Raw genomic sequence first — 20,550 nt, 5'->3', positions numbered from 1 at the left:
CCCTGGGATGAATCTGGGAGAGGAGAGGAGAGGGAACCAAAAAGAATAAGGTTATATCTTCTTTTCAGTTCCTTCCTCAAAAAAAAAAAAAAAAGTAAAAACACTTTCCTTTCCAATACTCCTTGCACCAACTTAAAATGAATGCACCCTTTTGTAATTTAAAAGCTTGGCTGAATTTTAAAGAGACTGGTGGTGGTGGTGGTACATTGTATGAAAGGGTCGTCTTTTTCCTGAAATATGATCTTTGGGACTAATTACTGAGAACACAGCTCCACGAGACAAAGTGATGCGCCTTTGAAATTCTGAAAGCCAGTGTTTGATGTTCACAGCTTTGAAAGCTCTACTCTAGTTTACGACTACTAGTTAGTACTAAATATACCTTCCTTATATAATTTGAGACACAAAGTGGTTAGCATAAAAGTGGCAACTCTTTTCTAAGCAATAATGCTATTAAGAAGCACTTTTAAAGTACTTTTCATCTTCAAAGTTCCTAACAGACTAACTAATTAATCCTTTCAACATCCCTGAGACAGAATATAGATGGCAAAAGGGAGGTAAGATATTCTATGACTTGCCCCAGGCCACAGAAGGATTGAGTCTAAAACCAGGATTCCAATTTAAGAATTTTTGGTTTCCAGGCATGTGTCAGACCATGCTTGATTTATAAAGTTTTGTTCAGGAAATGTGTCCATTAAATATTCTAAATGACAAGCTTCCACATGACAAACTGAGTGAAATGAAGGTTTGGTTTCGCCTTTTCTTTTTTTTTTAAAACCAGAATTCAAAAGTAAAGTGTAAACCGACTCCAGCATATGTGTGACTCATGTCAGCCTCAGCAAATGCCTTTGGTTGTTCATTTCATTTTTGTTCTTTCTTTTCAGGGCTATAAACGCTGAGATTTTACAGGTAACAGGAATTCTGAATAACTATGGAGCCACTGAGACAAGGTGGTACACAGAGAACACTAATTTGGGAAGAAAAAGACTTTTCAAGTAAATTGTGGGAAATTACTACTCTTCTCAGGATGACCTAGCTCCTCCATGACAGGGCAGAGCGGCTCTGGTCTCCTCTCTGGGTACCTGACCGTGCGCTTGTAGAGACTTGTCTGGTCTCGGCTCCCTGGAGAGACCTGAGCTTTGGAAGGAGCCGTGGCAGAGGATCAGACGCGGGGGCCAAGGGCAGAGGCTTCTGCAGTAAAGCAGGTCCCACTTTCCTCCCTTCAAAGTCAGCCTGCGAACGTGGCTGCGAACCAGCAGTCCCCGAGCCTGCTACCCAAGTGTGAATTCGGTCAGAGACGATGGAAGACCGGGCCAGACACCTGCAAACTGTCTACTGTGAACAAAGAGGAAAATGCAGGAGCCTCGGTGCTTGTCCTCCTCACACTCGCCCAGGACGGCTGGCCCTCCCAGTCCCACGCCCCTCCCTGTCTAGGCTTCAGGTCAGCTGGCTTCTGGCTACTTTGTAATTGATGGTCAAGTTAAGAATTTCAGGAGGAAAAAAAAAAGCTTTTTTCATGAGATGACTGCGGGGACTGCCAAGAAGACAGATACGACATGGGCTATAGCAGGTGGAAAGTGAGAGAAGTACTCAGCACAGGATGGAGTGGACATGGGGTCAAGAACCTACATGATCAGTACGGCTGTATAAGAAGAAAGAAGAGTGGGTATAAACTCCAGGGGGAAATACTAAGGTATTTATTAGATGCTCCAGGATAGCTGAATGATTTACTTCTTTGAGGCTCTAAAACACACATGCACTGATATTTAATTACAAATAATGCTCCTTCTTGGAGTTCTTAAAATCATTTTGTGAGGAAAGGGAGGGAGAGAGTGGAAGAAATCCATAAAGGCACAGAGAAGAGGTAAGTTCAGTTCAGTTGCTCAGTCGTGTCCAACTATTTGCGACCCCATAAATTGCAGCATGCCAGGCCTCCCTGTCCATCACCAACTCCCGGAGTTCAACCAAACTCATGTCCATCGAGTCGGTGATGCCATCCAGCCATCTCATCCTCTGTAGTTCCCTTCTCCTCCTGCCCCCAATCCCTCCCAGCATCCGAGTTGAGTCTTTTCCAATGAGTCAACTCTTCGCATCAGGTAGCCAAAGTACTGGAGTTTCAGCTTTAGCATCATTCCTTCCAAAGAACACCCAGGACTGATCTCCTTTAGAATGGACTGGTTGGATCTCCTTGCAGTCCAAGGGACTCTCAAGAGTCTGCTCCAACACCACAGTTCAAAAGCATCAATTCTTTGGTGCTCAGCTTTCTTCACAGTCCAACTCTCACATCCATACATGACCACTGGAAAAACCACAGCCTTGACTAGACGGACCTTTGTTGGCAAAGTAATGTCTCTGCTTTTTAATATGCTATCTAGGTTGATCATAACTTTCCTTCCAAGAAGTGTCTTTTAATTTCATAGCTGCAATCACCATCTACAATGATTTTGGAGCCCCCAAAATAAAGTCTGACACTGTTTCCACTGTTTCCCCATCTATTTCCCATGAAGTGATGGGACCAGATGCCATGATCTTCGTTTTCTGATTGTTGAGCTTTAAGCCAACTTTTTCACTCTCCACTTTCACTTTCATCAAGAGGCTTTTTAGTTCCTCTTTACTTTCTGCCATAAGGGTGGTGTCATCTGCATATCTGAGGTTATTGAGATTTCTCCCAGCAATCTTGATTCCAGCTTGTGCTTCTTACAGCCCAGTGTTTCTCATGATGTACTCTGCATAGAAGTTAAATAAGCAGGGTGACAATATACAGCCTTGACGTACTCCTTTTCCTATTTGGAACCAGTCTCTTGTTCCAAGTCCATTTCTAACTGTTGATTCCTGACCTGCATATAAGTTTCTCAAGAGGCAGGTCAGGTGGTCTGGTATTCCCATCTCTTTCAGAATTTTCCACAGTTTATTGTGATCCACACAGTCAAGGGCTTTGGCATAGTCAATAAAGCAGAAATAGATGTTTTTCTGGAACTCTCTTGCTTTTCCCCTGATTCAGCGGATGTTGGCAATTTGATCTCTGGTTCCTCTGCCTTTTCTAAAACCAGCTTGAACATCTGGAAGTTCACGGTTCACATATTGCTGAAGCCTGGCTTGGAGAATTTTGATGCAAAAGTAGGAAGTCAAGAAACACCTGGGGTAACAGGCAAATTTGGCCTTGGAATACGGAATGAAGCAGGGCAAGGCTAATAGAGTTTTGCCAAGAGAAGGCACTGGTCATAACAAACACCCTCTTCCAACAACACAAGAGAAGACTTTACACGTGGACATCACCAGATGGTCAACACTGAAATCAGATTGATTATATTCTTTGCAGCCAAAGATGGAGAAGCTCTATACAGTCAGCAAAAACAAGACCATTCAGGTATGACCTAAATCAAATCCCTTATGATTATACAGTGGAAGTGAGAAATAGATTTAAGGGACTAGATCTGACAGATAGAGTGCCTGATGAACTATGGATGGAGGTTCGTGACAATGTACAGGAGACAAGGATGAAGACCATCCCCATGGAAAAGAAATGCAAAAAAGCAAAATGGCTGTCTGGGGAGGCCTTACAAATAGCTGTGAAAAGAACAAAAAGCAAAGGAGAAAAGGAAAGATATAAGCATCTGAATGCAGAGTTCCAACGAATAGCAAGGACAGATAAGAAAGCCTTCCTCAGCGATCAATGAAAAGAAATAGAGGAAAACAACAAAATGGGAAAGACGAGAGATCTCTTCAAGAAAATTAGAGATACCAAGGGAACATTTCATGCAAAGATGGGCTCGATAAAGGACAGAAATGGTATGGACCTAACAGAAGCAGAAGATATTAAGAAGAGGTGGCAAGAATACACAGAAGAGAAGAGGTAAACTGATGGAAAATAAAGGGATCACTCCTTCATAGTCTGCATTAAAGGGGATACAAAGAGAATAGAGGGATAAATCGGCAGATAAAAGGTGAATTTTAAGGACTTTGTTTTAAACATGTAACTTTGTATCACATAAAGGTCACTGAAAACTCTGAGTCCTCCCAGTGTGCACACATCGCTTCCCAGTCTCCAATGCAGCAGGTGTAAGCTCAGGCAGCCACCAGGTGTCAGCCCAACCTTCGCTCAGTTAAAGTCTGAGAAGGGTCCACTGTTGTTGCCAGTGTAGGGGAGACAGGCACATGAGGCCTTTCTGGAGGACAACCTGGCCACACTGATCACACACACCTATTATGACCCAGCAAATGCCATCGTCAGGTAATATGGTCTAAAGATTCTTGCACGTGGATACATATTTATAACTGTGAAAATGGGAGAAAAAAATCAAGAAACAATCTAAACACTCAAAATTAGGTATTATGGCCCATCCACCTTATGAAATACTTATGCAGCCATAAGGCAAACCTGCATGCACTTACAAAGAAAACATTTCAAAAACTTGTTTCTCAATGAAAAGAGCATGTGACTTGGCAATGAGATTAGTGCAATCCACAAGTGTACACATGAGTGTGTGCATACCTGGGAGTGACCAGGAGGTCACTAGGACCTCAGGGAGGGAGTGTCGGGGGAGAGAGGACTGTTACCTTCCATCCTACCTTTGTATTTCAGCGATAGCATGCTTGTGATAATAAAGTCACACATACAGCGATGATAACATGCTTGTGTATCAGTGGAGTACCGATTACTGGAGTAATAAAAGATTCTCTTTTTTAAAAAAAGAGGAAGTTTGAAATGAAACTTCTTTCAGAATTAGACTTGTAGTTCTTATCCACTATCAGTAAGAAGGAAATTAGCTGACGAGGAAAAGCTGGCCACAGTTGTTTGATTCAAAGAGGATAGCAAACATGATAAGCAACTCACCACGAGATACCAAAGTACCTGATGAAGATGAGTTCCTTGAAGGCAGAAAATCTCTTCGCAAAGAGTTGGACACAATTTAGTGACTGAACAACAACTACAACGACCACAGAGTAGGTGCTTCAAAGAATGTTTTCATGAATTGAGCTGAACGGGCCTCCCGGCATGTAGTATGTATCACCTAAGAAGAGGAGCTATTCTCTGTTACCAAAATCTGGAAAGCTATCCTAAGGACTCTTTCTCCTGGGTTTCCCTACAGACACCTCCAGCATGTACATCAGGTGCCCCAGACCAAGGCTACCCCGGTAACTGAAGGGGGTCACATGCCCCAATTCCCAACAGAGGCCAGTGTGAACATCCTCTCTTTCTACCTAGAAACAGAGTCACTCCCACCCATCCTGACTTGTCTCCCTGGTTTCTGAAGATGGACCATCTCTCTAACTGGTGGCTCCTGGCCCCATTGACTCCTGACTGCTCACCCAGTACAGCGCTGCCAATTCAGTCCAGTCATTTCTCCACCCTGCCCTTTCCATGATTAATTCCTCTCTGCATATTAATAAGACACCTCTCAAGCCTAAAAACCCTTTCCTGTCAAGCTATTGGCCTTGGTTCCTTCCTTTCACTGCCAGTACCCTGAAGGAACCATCTACACTAACTGTTCACAATGTTCTTTTTTCTCCCATTCCTTCCTTGATCTTGACACTCTTCCTACGGCCAAGCTTCCATGTTGGGGACCCCCCTCTACCCGACATCGGTACCATGCCCTTCTCTGTGACATCCTCTCCATGCTCGGCTCTTTCCAGATTCCCCCCCCACCTTTTGGGCAACTCCTTAGTACTGTTTACTGCCCACCTTCTCCTTCAGCCCTCTAAATCAGACCTCTTAGCCCCAGGCTAGCAATATATTCCTGACACCTCTAAAACCGTATCTATTACTTTGCATGCACTTGTATGCTTTTAGAGAAGTCTATGGTTTTCACCATAGACTTAAAAAAAAAACATTTGTTGTTCCCAAGGGCTTTATTCTGAGCCCTTGTTTCCCTGTACGTGCTTCTGCAAAGTCTTTTTATGCCAGGGTCTCAACCCCACAGGGAGGCTGGTATCTCTTAAACCAGGGTTTCTGGCCTACCTCCTACATTCCCATTTGTCAGCTGAACATGACCAGGAGGACACTTGGGTCTTGGGGACTCAATGTGCTGAATACCCAGCTCAATACGTTGAGCCTTAAATTTGTTTTTCATTCTGTATCCTTTATCTCAGTGGCAATACTGCTAGACATTTCAACATCGCCCCAACTCTTTTGATATTAAATTAGTAATCAAATGGTGTTGTAGTGTGCGTCTTATTCTTAGACACGCTCAGGAGTAATCCGGTTCAACGTCTGTCTGCTCCTCTCCACCCCATGTCGGGCATTCATCACTTGCCCCTCGGACTGCTTTATTACAGTTGGCTAGCTGATCTCATGGGCCCAGTTTCTCCCTGCATTTTCTCTCTAAAACTTCAGTATTTCACTAACAGTTTCTGGGAAATAGGGTTTTGTTAAGCCTATCCTTTTATTTTCTACAACAAACATGTACCGCTTTTACTGTGTTAAATATTTACATAATTGGGAGGAGGGACTGAACAGATCTGATCACGATAATCTTAGCCCCAACCACCCCTGGCTCGCCCATACCTCAGCCAGGGCCAGGGCCTCATGCGCCTGCCTCCCTGGCTCCCAGGCTGCGCTCCCTGATGCTCACTTTGTGCTCTCGCAGCACAACCACAGCTCTTCCCTCGCCTCCAAACAGCAGTCCTGTTCATACGGCCCCTTCGGCCAAGAAAACCAGCTTTCCCACCCTGCTCTCCATGTTCATCCTTTTTCTTTCAAAAGACCAGTTTCAATATGACTTCTAATTAAGACTTCAGTGAACCTCTAAAAATCCACCCCCTTTCTTCCTCACACACGTTCCCAGGGCCTCCAGACGGCTCACAGAGCCCCGGAGAGAACAGCGGTGCTTCCGGCATGTGAGCCGGGCCCTTCCTTCCCACCCCCGAGGTCCAGGACGGCACTCTGCTCACCCGGGGCACCAGACAACTGTCTGACTGATGGATGGGTGGGTGGAGAGGCTGACAGGTGGATGAATAAACTCAGGAGGAAAGCACAGCGCACTGGAAGGCACATAAGAATGTGCTGACAGACATATGTGTTTACGTGAAGCTCTTGTTACCAGGCTAAGCAATGGAGAGAACTTGCTCTGGTTTTAAAAACTGAAGTGGTTTTAAAGCTGAACAAGTCCAAGTGAACTTTCAAACATAACCCACCTGACTCCAAAGCTGCGTTTTGCTGATTGCCTTGTGGTAACTCCAAGAATAAACATAAAGAGTCACTTTAGCTCTCTGAAGGATAATGGTGCAATGCTTCATTAAATAATATTAGAACATTACAAGTTCGGGATTTGCCAAAATAATCCAGTCAAGACTAGAATTCAACAAGGAGTGTGCGCCCAAACACCAGCAAACTGCGGGCTATTCCTACCACAGGGTGGTTACTTTAAGCAATGGGACTTTTAAGCCTGTGTAAGGATTATCACTCACACAGCTCTTCTTCTCAAAACAAGTGCCTAACTTTTTGACACTTACCTTATTAAGAATGTGTAACTGCAGTGTATTAGCTTGGCTATCATTTATTGTTAAATACTAAATGTACATCCCTTTTGTTTTCTACATAAATATCCTACCAAAGCTCACAGGCAAAACAAGAATGTGAGACAGTTTGGTCATGTCTCCCACCCTCAAATTGCAGCTTTCTGTTACCATACACTGAAAACGACTGCTCCCGGATGGTCCTGGTCAGTGGTTTTCGGGTAAATGAGTTCTTTTTCAGCAGATCTTGGAAGAGTAACTTCCAGGGCTGCCTGACAAGGAGTCAGTGCATAGAAGATCCACACCCTCACAAGGATTTATCAAGTGCCTACTCGGGTCCAGATACAGATTCAGGAGCTAGAGGTAAAGTAAATAACGCAAGACAAAGACACGAGATAATCTAACAATGAAATTCACTCCATAGAAACAGAATACTGAAAACAAGCAGTCTTCCCTCTGCTTCTAACTAGGACTCCAGGTAAAAATCTAAGAATGACAGCTACATAAAAAGTGGGGTTGCACACACTGCTGATGGAGACATAAAGTGAAGCAGTCTTTTTGGAAAAAAGTTTGGCAGTTTCTCAGAAGGTCAGACATAACGTTACCATGTGACCAGCAGTCCCACTCCTAGGTATGCAGCCAGGAGAAATGAAAGCATATGTCCATGCTAACACATATACAAATGTTCACAGCAGCACTGAAAAGTTGAAACACCACGCATACCCATCAACTGATATATGGATAAATAAAATACAGTGTTACCCATACCCTGGAATAAAACTGAATGGAATACTCACACATGTTACCACATGGATGAACATTAAAGACATCATTCCAAGTAAAGGCAGTGGGACAAGATGCCACATATATGATAACACTCACATGAAATATCACAAAAGACAAACCTATAGAGCTAGAGAACAGGTCAGTGGTTGCCTGGGGTAAGATGAGGTGGAGTAAATGGGACTGACGGACGGGGTAAGGAACTCTGCTTGTGGGGCTGTGATGAAATGCTCTAAAACTGACTCTGGTGGTGGCTGTCCAACTCTGTGACTATACCAAAAACCAGTGGGCTATATACTTTATGTACGTGACTGTTATGTAAATTATATTTAAAGAAACTTGTTACCAAAAAAAAAGTTAGGTTGGTAGGTAAAGAAAATCTCTTCATGAGATATTAAACCTATTACTAGGTTGTTCGTCTACTGATGTATCTTCTGTTAGGCAGAGCCAGAATTTCTAGATGCTCCTGGATCTAAGTTGAAGGATTCCCTCAACATTTCGTGTCTCAGACATTTGCTAGAAACTGGCAAAATAAAGATGAACGGGCATCTCTCTATTCCAGAAACAATTCAGTCTATCAATGTCCTCCCCACCTTTCCCCTCTTCTTCTGTCTGAAAAAGCACAATTTTTAAACCAGGAAGCTGGGGGTTAGAAAAGCACATGTACAGAACTGGTACAGCCTCCATCTGACGCCTCATCTGCCTTGCCTGGCTCCCCCTGCCCTTTCCCCGTGGCCCCCCAGACCTTTAGGCTCTTCTTACAAGACTGTCTACTCTATCACATCCAGATCCTGTATATCAACACTTGGCCAAGAAATTCTCAAAGCAGAGAATTTCATGTGACTCTCATGTGACTTAGAGCTTATAAACACTGGGGGCTTAAATACCTAACTCCTTACTTAGACACCTGACAACTGAGACTGTTCAAATAATACCATTTCTTTTTAATGATGACTTTTATTTTTTTATTTTTACTGTGGTAAAATATTTAACCATAAAACTTACCATTTTAACTATTCTTCAGTGAACATTCACACTGTTGTGCAACCATTACCACTATCCATTTCTAGAACTTTCTCATCATTCCAAATGCAAACCCCATAGCTCATTAAGTAGTGTCTCCCCAGCCCCCAACCCTGGCAACCACCATTCCACTTTCTGTCCCTGTGTACTCACCTATTCCAAAATACCACTCTTTCTGATCTCTTTGTTTTCCTACATAAAGCTAAAAAAATTCCTGGCAAATTTTCCAAATGACCTTTTAAATACTCAGATAACCTACAATGAGAGTAAACATAACTGAAATATTTTTAAAATAACTTTTTGTCAAAGAAGCTGTTACCTCTTTAATTGCTATCATCATTTTTAAGAGTGTGGGTTTTGCAGAATCAAAGTGCTCTAATGTACGTATTTACCAATGCTCCTGGGGTCACACCCTGCATCTTACTCTATGTAAACTAGGCCTCAAAAAGTTGTTCAGAATCACCACAGTAAGGACCAGTGCGTGTCCCCTCTGGCCTTGAGCTGTCACATGAACTCCAAAGATCAAGATGACCCCTTGAGGGCACAGGGCCAGCCAGGAAGAGCAAGGCTGGACATCCAGCAAGCCAACATCAGGGGCAGCATTACTCACTTCATCAGCTTCTGTTTTGTGGCCGAATCTTTGAAGCTTCTGAATTCCTCACCAGCTTTGATCTCATAGAACTGCGGCTTGAGGACCGTCTGCTGATCCTCCCGGAGCTGTTCCTGCCTCTTCACTTTTTCCTCCTGTTGGAGAAGCCGGCGCTGTTTCCTGACCTCTGCGACCCAGTCTTTTTCATCATCTGAACTCTCAGAACTTTCTGCATCACTTGGTTTTCCTTCCGGTTCTTCCTCCTCTTCCTGAAAATAAAAATAGTAAGAAGCAGCTCCTTTCCCTCTGCCAAAAACATCGACCCGTTATTTCCTTTTAAATAGCATTAGCCTATCAGAGTCTATCAGACACTGCATGCATTGGAAAAAAATGTCTTTAATAAAAGAAGGTATATTCCTAAGCTGAAGGTCAAACAAATTACAGCTTTATTCAATGACTCTTCTAACCTATACAGAAAACTAAATATTACACAAATTCTAAATGATAAACAGTACATTACTTTTCCATGAAGTTCCTGTTGTTCTAAGAGTCTCAGTTTCTTCTTCCTTTTTTCACTAATTTTGGAAACAAGTGGATTCAAAAGCCTAAATTCTTCACTCTCTTCGTCTACTTGGAAGTCAGGGTTCTCAAACATAATTTTAAATCGATCATCGGTGAGAATATTAGGAAGGCTCTGTAAGAAAAAGAATATCAAAATTTAAAGTTAATATTAGAATAAAATCTGCCCAGGAAGATAGCTTAAAAACATCTTACTCAACAATTTATTAAAAAGCTACATAAGGCACTATTAAATTATTATGAAATTGTTAAAAAACCAGTTTCCAGGCCTTCCTTCTTGCTTATTTCTTACCCACAATCAAATCCTATTAACCTATTTCACAGCAGATATGTATTACTTGGCTGCTGCACACAATGAGCTAAGAATGAGTCTTTTGGGCTAAATTTACGCTTAATATGTTGGAAAGAATTTTCCTTAGTTAACATTTTTTTGATGTAAAAACATTTCTCAAGGAAATACATGGTTTTGAAACATGGCTTTCTAAGCATGGCTACTACACTGAATGAGAATCAGTGAGTCTGTCAACTTCAGATTCCAAAACTGGGAGAGGAAGCATGAGCCAATAATAAGTTAAGAATTGACATGGGGTGGGAAGCTGATGGTGTCAGTTTACTGAGTCTGAGTTATTGGAAACATAATGGATATGTCCTTACCTTACAGGATAGCCTCATCAATTTTACCCTAGGCCATTGCATTGTTCTCAAAGATACAGTGTACGACTGAGATTTCAACATAATAAAGCTTTACGATTGAGACCCATTTGGATAGCTTAGGACTGACACTGAATTCCTTTTTATTTGTATCACTTCTGAACAGAACATGTTCTAGAAATGTACTATAAACTTAGTGAAGTGAAAAGTCGCTCAGTCATGTCCGACTCCTTGCAGTCCATGGAATTCCTATACAGTCCATGGAATTCTCCAGGCCAGAATACTGGAAGGGGTAGCCTTTCCCTTCTACAAGGGATCTTCCCAACTCAGGGATCGAACCCAGGTTTCTCACATTGCAGGAGGATTCTTTACCAGCTGAGCCACAAGGGAAGCCCAAGAATATGGAGTGGGTAGCCTATCCCTTCTCCAGAGGATCTTTCCGACCCAGGAATCGAACCAGGGTCTCCTGCATTGCAGGTGGGTTCTTTACCAACTGAGCTATCACTGTAGCCCAACTATAAACTTAAACAGATGATACTTGTATACACTCAGGGCTTCCTACTGTCCTTATCTGCAGTAGGCTTGGAAACAAGATAAACTAACCTACCTGACAGGGTTTGTAGACAGCCTAAGGAACAGGCTGGAAAAAATGAACCTGTCTGTGGTGACCCCTGGATCTACCTAACAGACTTTATCTTACTTCCTGCTTCTCCACTACTGAGAGTAAATATGGCTCTAAGTTGTTGAGTCAGAATGCTGTTTTTGTATAACAACTACACAAAAAATTGCCCAAGGGTCCGTCTAGTCAAAGCTATGGTTCTTCCAGTAGTCATGTATGGACATGAGAGTTGGACTATAAAGAAAGCTGAGCACCAAAGAATTGATGCTTTTAAACAGTGGTGTTGGAGAAGACTCTTGAGAGTCTCTTGGACTGCAAAGAGATCAAACTAGTCAATTCTAAAGGAAATCAGTCCTGAATATTCATTGGAAGGACTGATGTTGAAGCTGAAGCTCCAATACTTTGGCCACCTGATGTGAAGAACTGACTCACTGGAAAAGACCCTGGTGCTGGGAAAGATTCAAAGCAGGAGGAGAAGGGGTAACAGAGGATGAGATGGTTGGATGGCATCACTGACTAGACGGACATGATTTTAAGCAAGCTCCAGGAGCTGGTGATGGACAGGGAAGCCTGGTGTGCTGCAGTCCATGGGGTCACAAAGAGTTGGACACAACTGAGCAAGTGAACTGAACTACACAAAAAAATTGGCAAACCATGAGACACTAAGGAACTTGGGCTATTTATTACCTGTATGTACCTAAAATCTGACTAACCTTTACTAAAATTCTGTGATATGCTGAATTAATATTTGAGACACACTGAAGGCTCCTCTATTATCATTTCCAAGACAGATTTAGAAACAAAGAGATATGTCCAAGGCACTCACTCATTCACAACTTGACTAAAAAACAAATCAGACTCTATGCTACAAGGTACCTTATGAAGGATGCTAAGCAGACATGACAGTACTCTAGGAGTAGAGGGGTAAAAAGTAATTCCAACAATAGACATCTCAGTGGGAAGGGGGAGGGGAGAGGGGAGCACATCGGGGAGGAGGCTTGAAAGAAGGGTACTTTGCAACAGATAGGAATTTGGGAAGAGCATTTCCAGCCTCCTGAGGAGTGGTGAGCAGTTTGATAATGCTAGGATAGTGGCAAAATTTGAAAAAAACAATTTTTGATCAGGCCAGATTGTAAAAGATTTAAGATGCCGCGACCTCACTCTGCAGTAAAGGGAAATGACTAGGGGAAAAGAGGGTAAGGAGGAGAAAGGTGACAAACAGAACAGTGAGTCAAGAATCTCACAACAGAGAAGCTGCTTTGTGATTCTGCAGCCGATGGTACACGCTGGGCTAATGAGACAGAACTCAGACGCGAGCAAGACACGAGAGGCCACTTGAGGAAATGGGAACAAGGACAGGGCCTGAATCAGGGCAACTGGAACCCAAGGTCAAGATACACGAGTAAGCCAGAATTGACAGATATCTCTATGGAGGAGATGGGAGGAGGAATACTGAAAAATACCGTTAAAAATTTATACCAAATGTCTAGTTAAAGTGACTAGAAAGCTGGGGAATACCGTTAAGTTAGGATCTATCATTGGAGATGATCAGACAAAAAAGACATAGGGTGGAATAAAGGGCAAGAAATTATGTACCCAAGAAACCAAGACGTCCCCCAGTGGCTATAAGTATACCATGATACATTCAGACAACAGAGTATTATTTTAGCGCTAAAAAGAAATAGGGTATCAAGCTACAAAAAGACAGAGAGAGACCCTTTCTAAGCAAAAGAAGCCAATCTGAAAAGCTACGATCTCAACTAAATGACACTGAAGAAAAGGTAAAACAATGGACTCAGGCAAAAGCTCAGTGGGTGCTAGGGGTCCAGGGAAGGGATGAAAAGGTGGAGCTCAGAGGGTGTGGGGAAGCGAAAATACCCTTACCTTCTAATAGTGGACACGTGTCTCAAACCACAGCATGAACAACACCAAGGGTGAACCCTAATGTAAACTGTGGGCTTCAGGGGATTATCACGTATTAAGGTAGGTTCATCAGCTGTAACAAACATCCTCCCTTGGTGGAGGATATTAACAGCGAGGTGGGTTGGGGCTGGATGTAACACACGTGTGGGGGGCAGGGGGTATGTGGGAAATCTCTGTACCTTCCTCTCGCTTTTGCTGTGAATGTAAAACTGTTATTAAAAAGTGTCTTTAGAAAAACCCAGTGAATGAGAGAAGTTAAACAGAGAAAAAAAAACAAAAATAGGTTCCATTTAAGACTGGTTAAGTCAGTGTATGCCTGGATTCTGATGGATGCCATCAAGTGTCTGAAACCATGCACCAGGGCTCAGGAGAGAAGAGAGGGCTACACTGGATACATTTTGGAGTTACCTGTAAACACAGAGCAGGTGATACTGCCCAAGACTAGAAGAACAGCTATTTGCTAAGTATATATTTTCAGGTTTTATAGTTACATATTGTCAGGTTTTATATAAATAGATATAAAATGTAATGTATATGTATATAAAATGTATATTTAGATATAAAATGTATAACATATATGTATGTGAAGTTGCTCAGTCACGTACGACTCTTTGTGATCCTACTGACTGTAGCCTACCAGGCACCTCCGTCAATGGAATTTTCCAGGCAACAGTACTAGAGTGGGTTGCCATTTCCTTCTCCTGGAGATCTTCCCAATCCAGATATCAAACCCAGGTCTCCTGCATTGCAGGCAGACAGATGCTTTACTGTCTGAACCACCAGGGAAGCCAATATGGACTGGAAGAAACACAAGCTGGAATCAAGATTGCCGGGAGAAATATCAATAACCTCAGATGTGCAGATGACACCACCCTTATGGCAGAAAGTGAAGAGGAACTCAAAAGCCTCTTGATGAAAGTCAAAGTGGAGAGTGAAAAAGTTGGCTTAAAGCTCAACATTCAGAAAACGAAGATCATGGCATCCGGTCCCACCACTTCATGGGAAATAGATGGGGAAACAGTGGAAACAGTGTCAGACTTTCTTTTTCTGGGCTCCAAAATCACTGCAGATGGTGACTGCAGCCATGAAATTAAAAGACGCTTACTCCTTGGAAGGAAGGTTATGACCAACCTAGATAGCATATTAAAAAGCAGAGACATTACTTTGCCAACAAAGGTTCGTCTAGTCAAGGCTGTGGTTTTTCCTGTGGTCATGTATGGATGTGAGAGTTGGACTGTGAAGAAGGCTGAGCGCCGAAGAATTGATGCTTTTGAACTGTGGTGTTGGAGAAGACTCTTGAGAGTCCCTTGGACTGCAAGGAGATCCAACCAGTCCATTCTGAAGGAGATCAGCCCTGGGATTTCTTTGGAAGGAATGATGCTGAAGCTGAAACTCCAGTACTTTGGCCACCTTACGCGAAGAGTTGACTCACTGGAAAAGACTCTGATGCTGGGAGGGATTGGGGGCAGGAGGAGAAGGGGACGACAGAGGATGAGATGGCTGGATGGCATCACTGACTCGTGATTGCTCTCTTATTCAGCATTTACTTTGTTACAAATATGCAGATACTCTTTACATCTCCTCCTCCTCTCCCTGAGTGCTCTCTTGTGTTTGACTCTTTGCAACCCTCTGGACCGTTGCCTGCCAGACTCTTCTGTCCATAGAATTTCCCAGGCAAGAATACTGGAATGGGGTGCCATTTCCTTCTCCAGGGGACCTTCCTGACCCAGGGATTGATCTGATCCAACCCAGGGTCTATGCATAATTATGTCTTTTCCCTGGGGAGATAAATAATTACTTAACATCTAAGCTGATGCTGGTATGGAAGAATCCTTAAGTAGGACACTTCTCCCACAGTCTCTGAACCACAGAACATACCCTGCCTACGGATGTCATGCATGACAGTGCCTGGCTGGGCTGCTGCAGAATTCGAGAGAAGTACCTTCATACAAGACTTTAAGGCAATGGTGAAAATTTGGCAGAAAAGGCCAACGGGCAAGAAATGGCCCTTGTAAGAAGGTGGCTTAGCTACAACACATACCCTTATAGATCAAATGGATCACCATTTGCTTGCCTCTCCCAAAGTGCTGTACCTACTGGGAGCGCAATATATAATAGCTGAAAGAATAAATGAATTGATTCTTAATTAGAATTAACACCATCACATTTCTAAGTTTGGATAAGGTCCAGATAATTGCTCCCCGACATTATGTGGTGGGTCACCTGCCACTGGAGATCTAACATGAAGTGAATGGGAAACATCTTTTTAGAACTTAATTATGTTATCAGTGAGAGCAATATCTGGGAACACATTTCATTGTCTGCCTCCATGAAATTTCAGCTGGAGTCAAAGCAGGCCATAACTGCACCGTACTGACTTTTAAATCAGAAGTTACCAGAGCTATTAAGGCTCTTAAGAGTTTGAAAAGCTGAGTTCAAAGACAAGACTAATGAAGTGCTGATGGATTTAACAATTCTTTCAAGTATTCTTTACAGTTGTAATGAAGGACTTTTTTCTTAATTCAGGAACAGTTTTTAAGGTCTTTGTTTTTTGATTTTTGGCCTCACCTTGCTGGATCTGAATTCCCTGGGATGCAATCCAGGTGCCAGCAGTGAAAGCACCAAGTCCTAACCACCGGACCACTAGGGAAGTTCCAAGGCCATCTGAATCAGATACAACTGTTACACGGCAAATTAGACACGCTCTCTAACAACAGACTTTTTGTTGTTGCTGTTGTTTAGTATTTAGTAGCTAAGCGGTGTCTGACTCTTTGCGATCCCATGGACTGTGGACTCTTTGCAATCCCATGGACTGTGGTCCGCCAAGCTATTCTGTCCATGGGATTTCCCAGGCAAGAATACTAGAGTGGGTTGCCATTTCCTTCTCCAGGGGATCTTCCTAAATTAAATATTTCTGGAAAGAAACTGAACTCCAATAATGAGACCTGACTTGGGTCAGCAAGCCACTGAAAAGTCAATGACAAACACCCCTTTCTAGCAGTATTCTAGAGTTCACACCACTATAAACACCATGCTTCCAGCTTCCAACAGCTAAAGGGAAACTGATGGAAGAAGAGAGGGATTTCTCAGGTTCTTCCTCTTTGCACTTGCAGTATGAACAGCACGTAGCTGGATGTTTCTTTATAGGATAACCCTATAAATTGTTTTAAAGGCACAGACAACCATGACTTTCCCATGGACTCCGCAGGTCACTCTGCATGTTTTCAGCTCTTGGGGTTGTTGCTACCATCCTGCACCCCTGGGCACAGCAAATGCCAACTGTGTTCTCCATCTCCTTCGGCCGTCTCTAACCTCAGCAAGACTGTGAAGAAGGGGGGGGCGGGCAGAGAGAAAGGGGACTTCTCCCACATCTTCATAATCATAAGACCTTTAAGAAAGGCTCCTGCACACTGTGTAAACCATGCTGCACAAAGTATCAAAATTAAACAGTAATTTGTGTCGTATTCTCTGTAACACTGAATGTCATACAGACTCAGATGCATAAACTGTAGATAGGAAAGAAGACCTCTGCGGTGTAAACCAGCTCCTCTCCCTTCGCACTGCAAATGAGTGTAAATCCAAAGATCGTATCCGTGAAGCTTGGGGAATGACCTATAAAGCTGACAAGTTACCTCCCTAACCATCCTCGGGCTGCGTTAACAAGAAAATCACTGGAAGCATGCCAAAGAGAACGTCAAGGGAGCCGGAAGCACCTAGTTTTGAACACTTAAAGATCTACACATACATGTGATACACTGATGAAATTAGGAAGGTACACAGCCACAAACACAATCACAGCACCAAGAAGGCCCCCCCGTCCCCACCGCAGTCCTACTTTTCATCTTAGAGAAGAACACGCTAGACCCAGTGAAGCTCAGGGTCACCCACAATGACACAATTGGTGAGCAAGGGGGACCAGACGCGAGACTCTTCAGTGGCAGCCCCCTGACACTCCTGAAGAAGAGTTGTACAAAAATAAATACACGAAGAGCTCACTTGTCTCCATTCACTTACCTGGTTAAAAAACTAGAGAGAGAACTGAGAAAGAATAAACACTAACAAAACTCTGGACAGCTCGACACAGCTGGCCCAGATACACAATTTGCCATCTACTCAGGCAAGTCCTGCAGGCTCTTAGGAGAGATGGGATCTTTACAACTCATTCCAGAGAAGAGTCTGGCCCACTTATCTGCCTGCCTGATCTAAGCCGATGGGGAAACAGCACAGAGAGGAATGAGGAAGCTCTCACTTCTGTGGGAAAATGAGAAAAAATCCGCCTCCTGTCTTGACACCACCAGCTGACCCTTACTTAATTTATGACTGACCTTTGTCCATTTTACATTAGGGATAGAAGGTAGAAAGCAGTTATTCCTTAGAGTGCATGCGCCCAGTAATGCCAAGTCTAAACAAAAGCTGGTTAGTTTTTCAGTTATAAACAAACCTAGTGACTACAAAGAAAAACAATAAACAAACTATTTAACAATAAAAGGGTTATTTAAAATATATCCACAAGATAAAATATGCAGCTCTCAAAATATTTATAAAGACTGTTTAGTAAAATGGGAAGCCACGTGTTATTTTACAGACCCAAGATAAATATTTTATATATATATATATATATGGTAGTATCTTATTACAGTTTATAATTTTAAGATAAATAAGACAGGAAGGAAATTCACTAAACTATTAATGATGCCTTTCTCTGGATAGAAGTACATGAGTGAAAAAAAAAAAAAAGAAGTACATGAGTGACTTTCTTCTTTATACTCTTTATCTGTTTTACAAACTTTCCATACTGAGCATATACTATCTAATAAGCAGAGGGAACAAGGAAAACCAAACACATTTTCAAAGTAAAAGGATATAATCTACTATCAAGAAAACAGAGAAATAACTTATCAGTATTTTCTTTGCCTTGTAAAATCTTACCTTAACTTTCTTTTTCCAGGTAGATTTTTGTTTCTCCTCCTCTTCCTCAATTAATTTAAGTGCCAACTCTTTGTTAACTTTTGGCAATTTCTAGTGGAGAAGAAAAAAATAAAAAGTTGTACTGCAATACCTACAATTGAGCTTTGAAGGTTAAAGCAAAGAGCAGCGACAAAGGGACTCTATGTCCTAACCTGCCCTGGCCAATACACACACACATATTCACTCCTTGCACCTAATAATCTGGAAAAAGGAAAAGCTTGCTACTAGTCTCTGCACTGAAAGTGTGTGTGTGTGTTTTACAAAATGTTCAGTTGGAAATGATCATATCCCTTGGTGGTCGATCTCGATCAGGCCGGGAAGGCAGGAGGAGACGGGGCTTCCGCTTCCCCTCTGCTGGCTGCAGGGCTGGTGTCGTGCGTCAGTGGTTCTGTCTCCTGGCAGCAATGACGTGGCTCCAGCAGAGCAGGGAGTCCAGTCTGTGGCTCCCCCACACTCCCGGGAACAGCCTCGTCCTACCTTGAGGGCCCCACCACCAGCTGTCAACCCTCCTCCGAGGTCCGAGTCTAGGCCCGCCTGTCTCCTACTGCCCGGTCCTGGCGAGTTAGCTGCTCCCTGCAGCCGCCGCCTCCTTTATGAGTACCGCAGTGGTTTTGCCTCTTCACCTCTCTAATACCCGGGTAACAGTTCTTTTACATTAAATTCTCTCTGATAATAGAACTAGTGTGGCCTGATTCTTGTCTGGGCCCTGGCATAGTCTGATGACCGTTTCCCATGATCCAAGCAGCTAGCCTAAGACACTCCCACGTGTCACCAAGAAATGGGGATTAGCAAAGCCCCAGCACTCCAAACTAAAAACATCTGTTTGAAAGCAGCATCATATTTTCTTGGTAGGACCGACAGTATCAGCTCACCTGGCATTACTTGCCACAACACCGTTACCTTTACCATAAGGATGAAACTAGAACGTCCACCCTCACGACACATAAAACATGTCAAAAATATTAGTGAATGATGTAAACTAAGAATGGGAAAAGTAAGAAAGGGATGGCAAGCTTCTCCGAATAATAAAATAAAAATGCAGAGCCTTTCTCTAGTAGCTTCAATGCTGACTCTAGTATTTACCTTTAGTTGCACTCTTTGTGCTCGTGTTTCTTCTATCTTCTGCCGGATCTTATCTTTCCTATATTCTTCATAAGCAAATGGATTTACCATCAATTTCACCTTTTTGAAGTAGAAGAAAATGAAACACAAGAGAACTAGATTCAGTAGCATGTCTCATATACAGCATGAATATTATGCCAAAGGATAGATATTTTACAAATCTTAAGTATGTTTTATAAAAATATACGTAAGTAGAGAAGAAATGGCCACAAAGTGACTGTCAGTCACCTTAAATAACCATAGCTTTATACTTACCTTGTGGTAGAGCCTTATATCCATGAAAAATCCATGCATATATGCCCGAAGAAAAGGTGATCCAATGAGATGTGTGAGCCCTGGGGGAAGTTAACCAGAAGAGGGCAGACCTTTATGAAATCCTGATTAAAATTCAGCAGTTTTTCATGGACTACAATTTGATTATAATTTCACTTCTAAGTAAAAATGTAAGGATTAGAACCACTAATCTTCTTTAATAACTGCAAAGAAAAGTTTAATCTACTTCAGCAACATTATCTTACTTATTTTTAATGTAACATTGTACTAAGCATAAAAATGATGGAAAGGTATTCATGAGCTATAACAGACTAGTAAAGAAGGGCTTCCCATACTACTGGTTCTCAGGTTTTTTTCATTTCATGAAAGTGAAGTCACTCAGTCGTGTCACTCTTTGCGACCCCGTGGACTGTAGCCCACCAGGCTCCTCCGTCCATGGGATTCTCCCGGCAAGAATACTGGAGTGGGTTGCCATTTCCTTCTCCAGGGAATCTTCCCGACCCAGGGATCAAACCAGGTCTCCTGCATTGCAGGCAGACGCTTTACCCTCTGAGCCACCAGGGAAGCC

At 42.7% G+C, this 20,550-nt stretch overlaps 1 protein-coding gene across 4 annotated transcripts in view; it reads right to left on the bottom strand.

Moving 5' to 3' along the window:
* The window catches only part of NOL10 (nucleolar protein 10), a 90,018-nt gene that overhangs the window by 11,400 nt on the left and 58,068 nt on the right, over positions 1 to 20,550 (bottom strand). For all 4 annotated transcript variants that reach the window (XM_027556086.1, XM_027556087.1, XM_027556088.1 and 1 more), the window contains 5 exons: positions 19,965 to 20,044; positions 19,671 to 19,769; positions 18,549 to 18,638; positions 10,368 to 10,541; positions 9,869 to 10,116 (listed from right to left, as the gene is read on the bottom strand). In XM_027556086.1, the coding sequence (XP_027411887.1) occupies positions 9,869 to 10,116; positions 10,368 to 10,541; positions 18,549 to 18,638; positions 19,671 to 19,769; positions 19,965 to 20,044 (691 nt within the window). The remainder of the gene's footprint in view (positions 1 to 9,868; positions 10,117 to 10,367; positions 10,542 to 18,548; positions 18,639 to 19,670; positions 19,770 to 19,964; positions 20,045 to 20,550) is intronic.

This window comes from Bos indicus x Bos taurus, chromosome 11 (genome assembly GCF_003369695.1).
Source record: "Bos indicus x Bos taurus breed Angus x Brahman F1 hybrid chromosome 11, Bos_hybrid_MaternalHap_v2.0, whole genome shotgun sequence".
Taxonomy (NCBI): Eukaryota; Metazoa; Chordata; class Mammalia; order Artiodactyla; family Bovidae; genus Bos; species Bos indicus x Bos taurus.
This window is presented reverse-complemented; position numbering and strand designations above follow the sequence as displayed.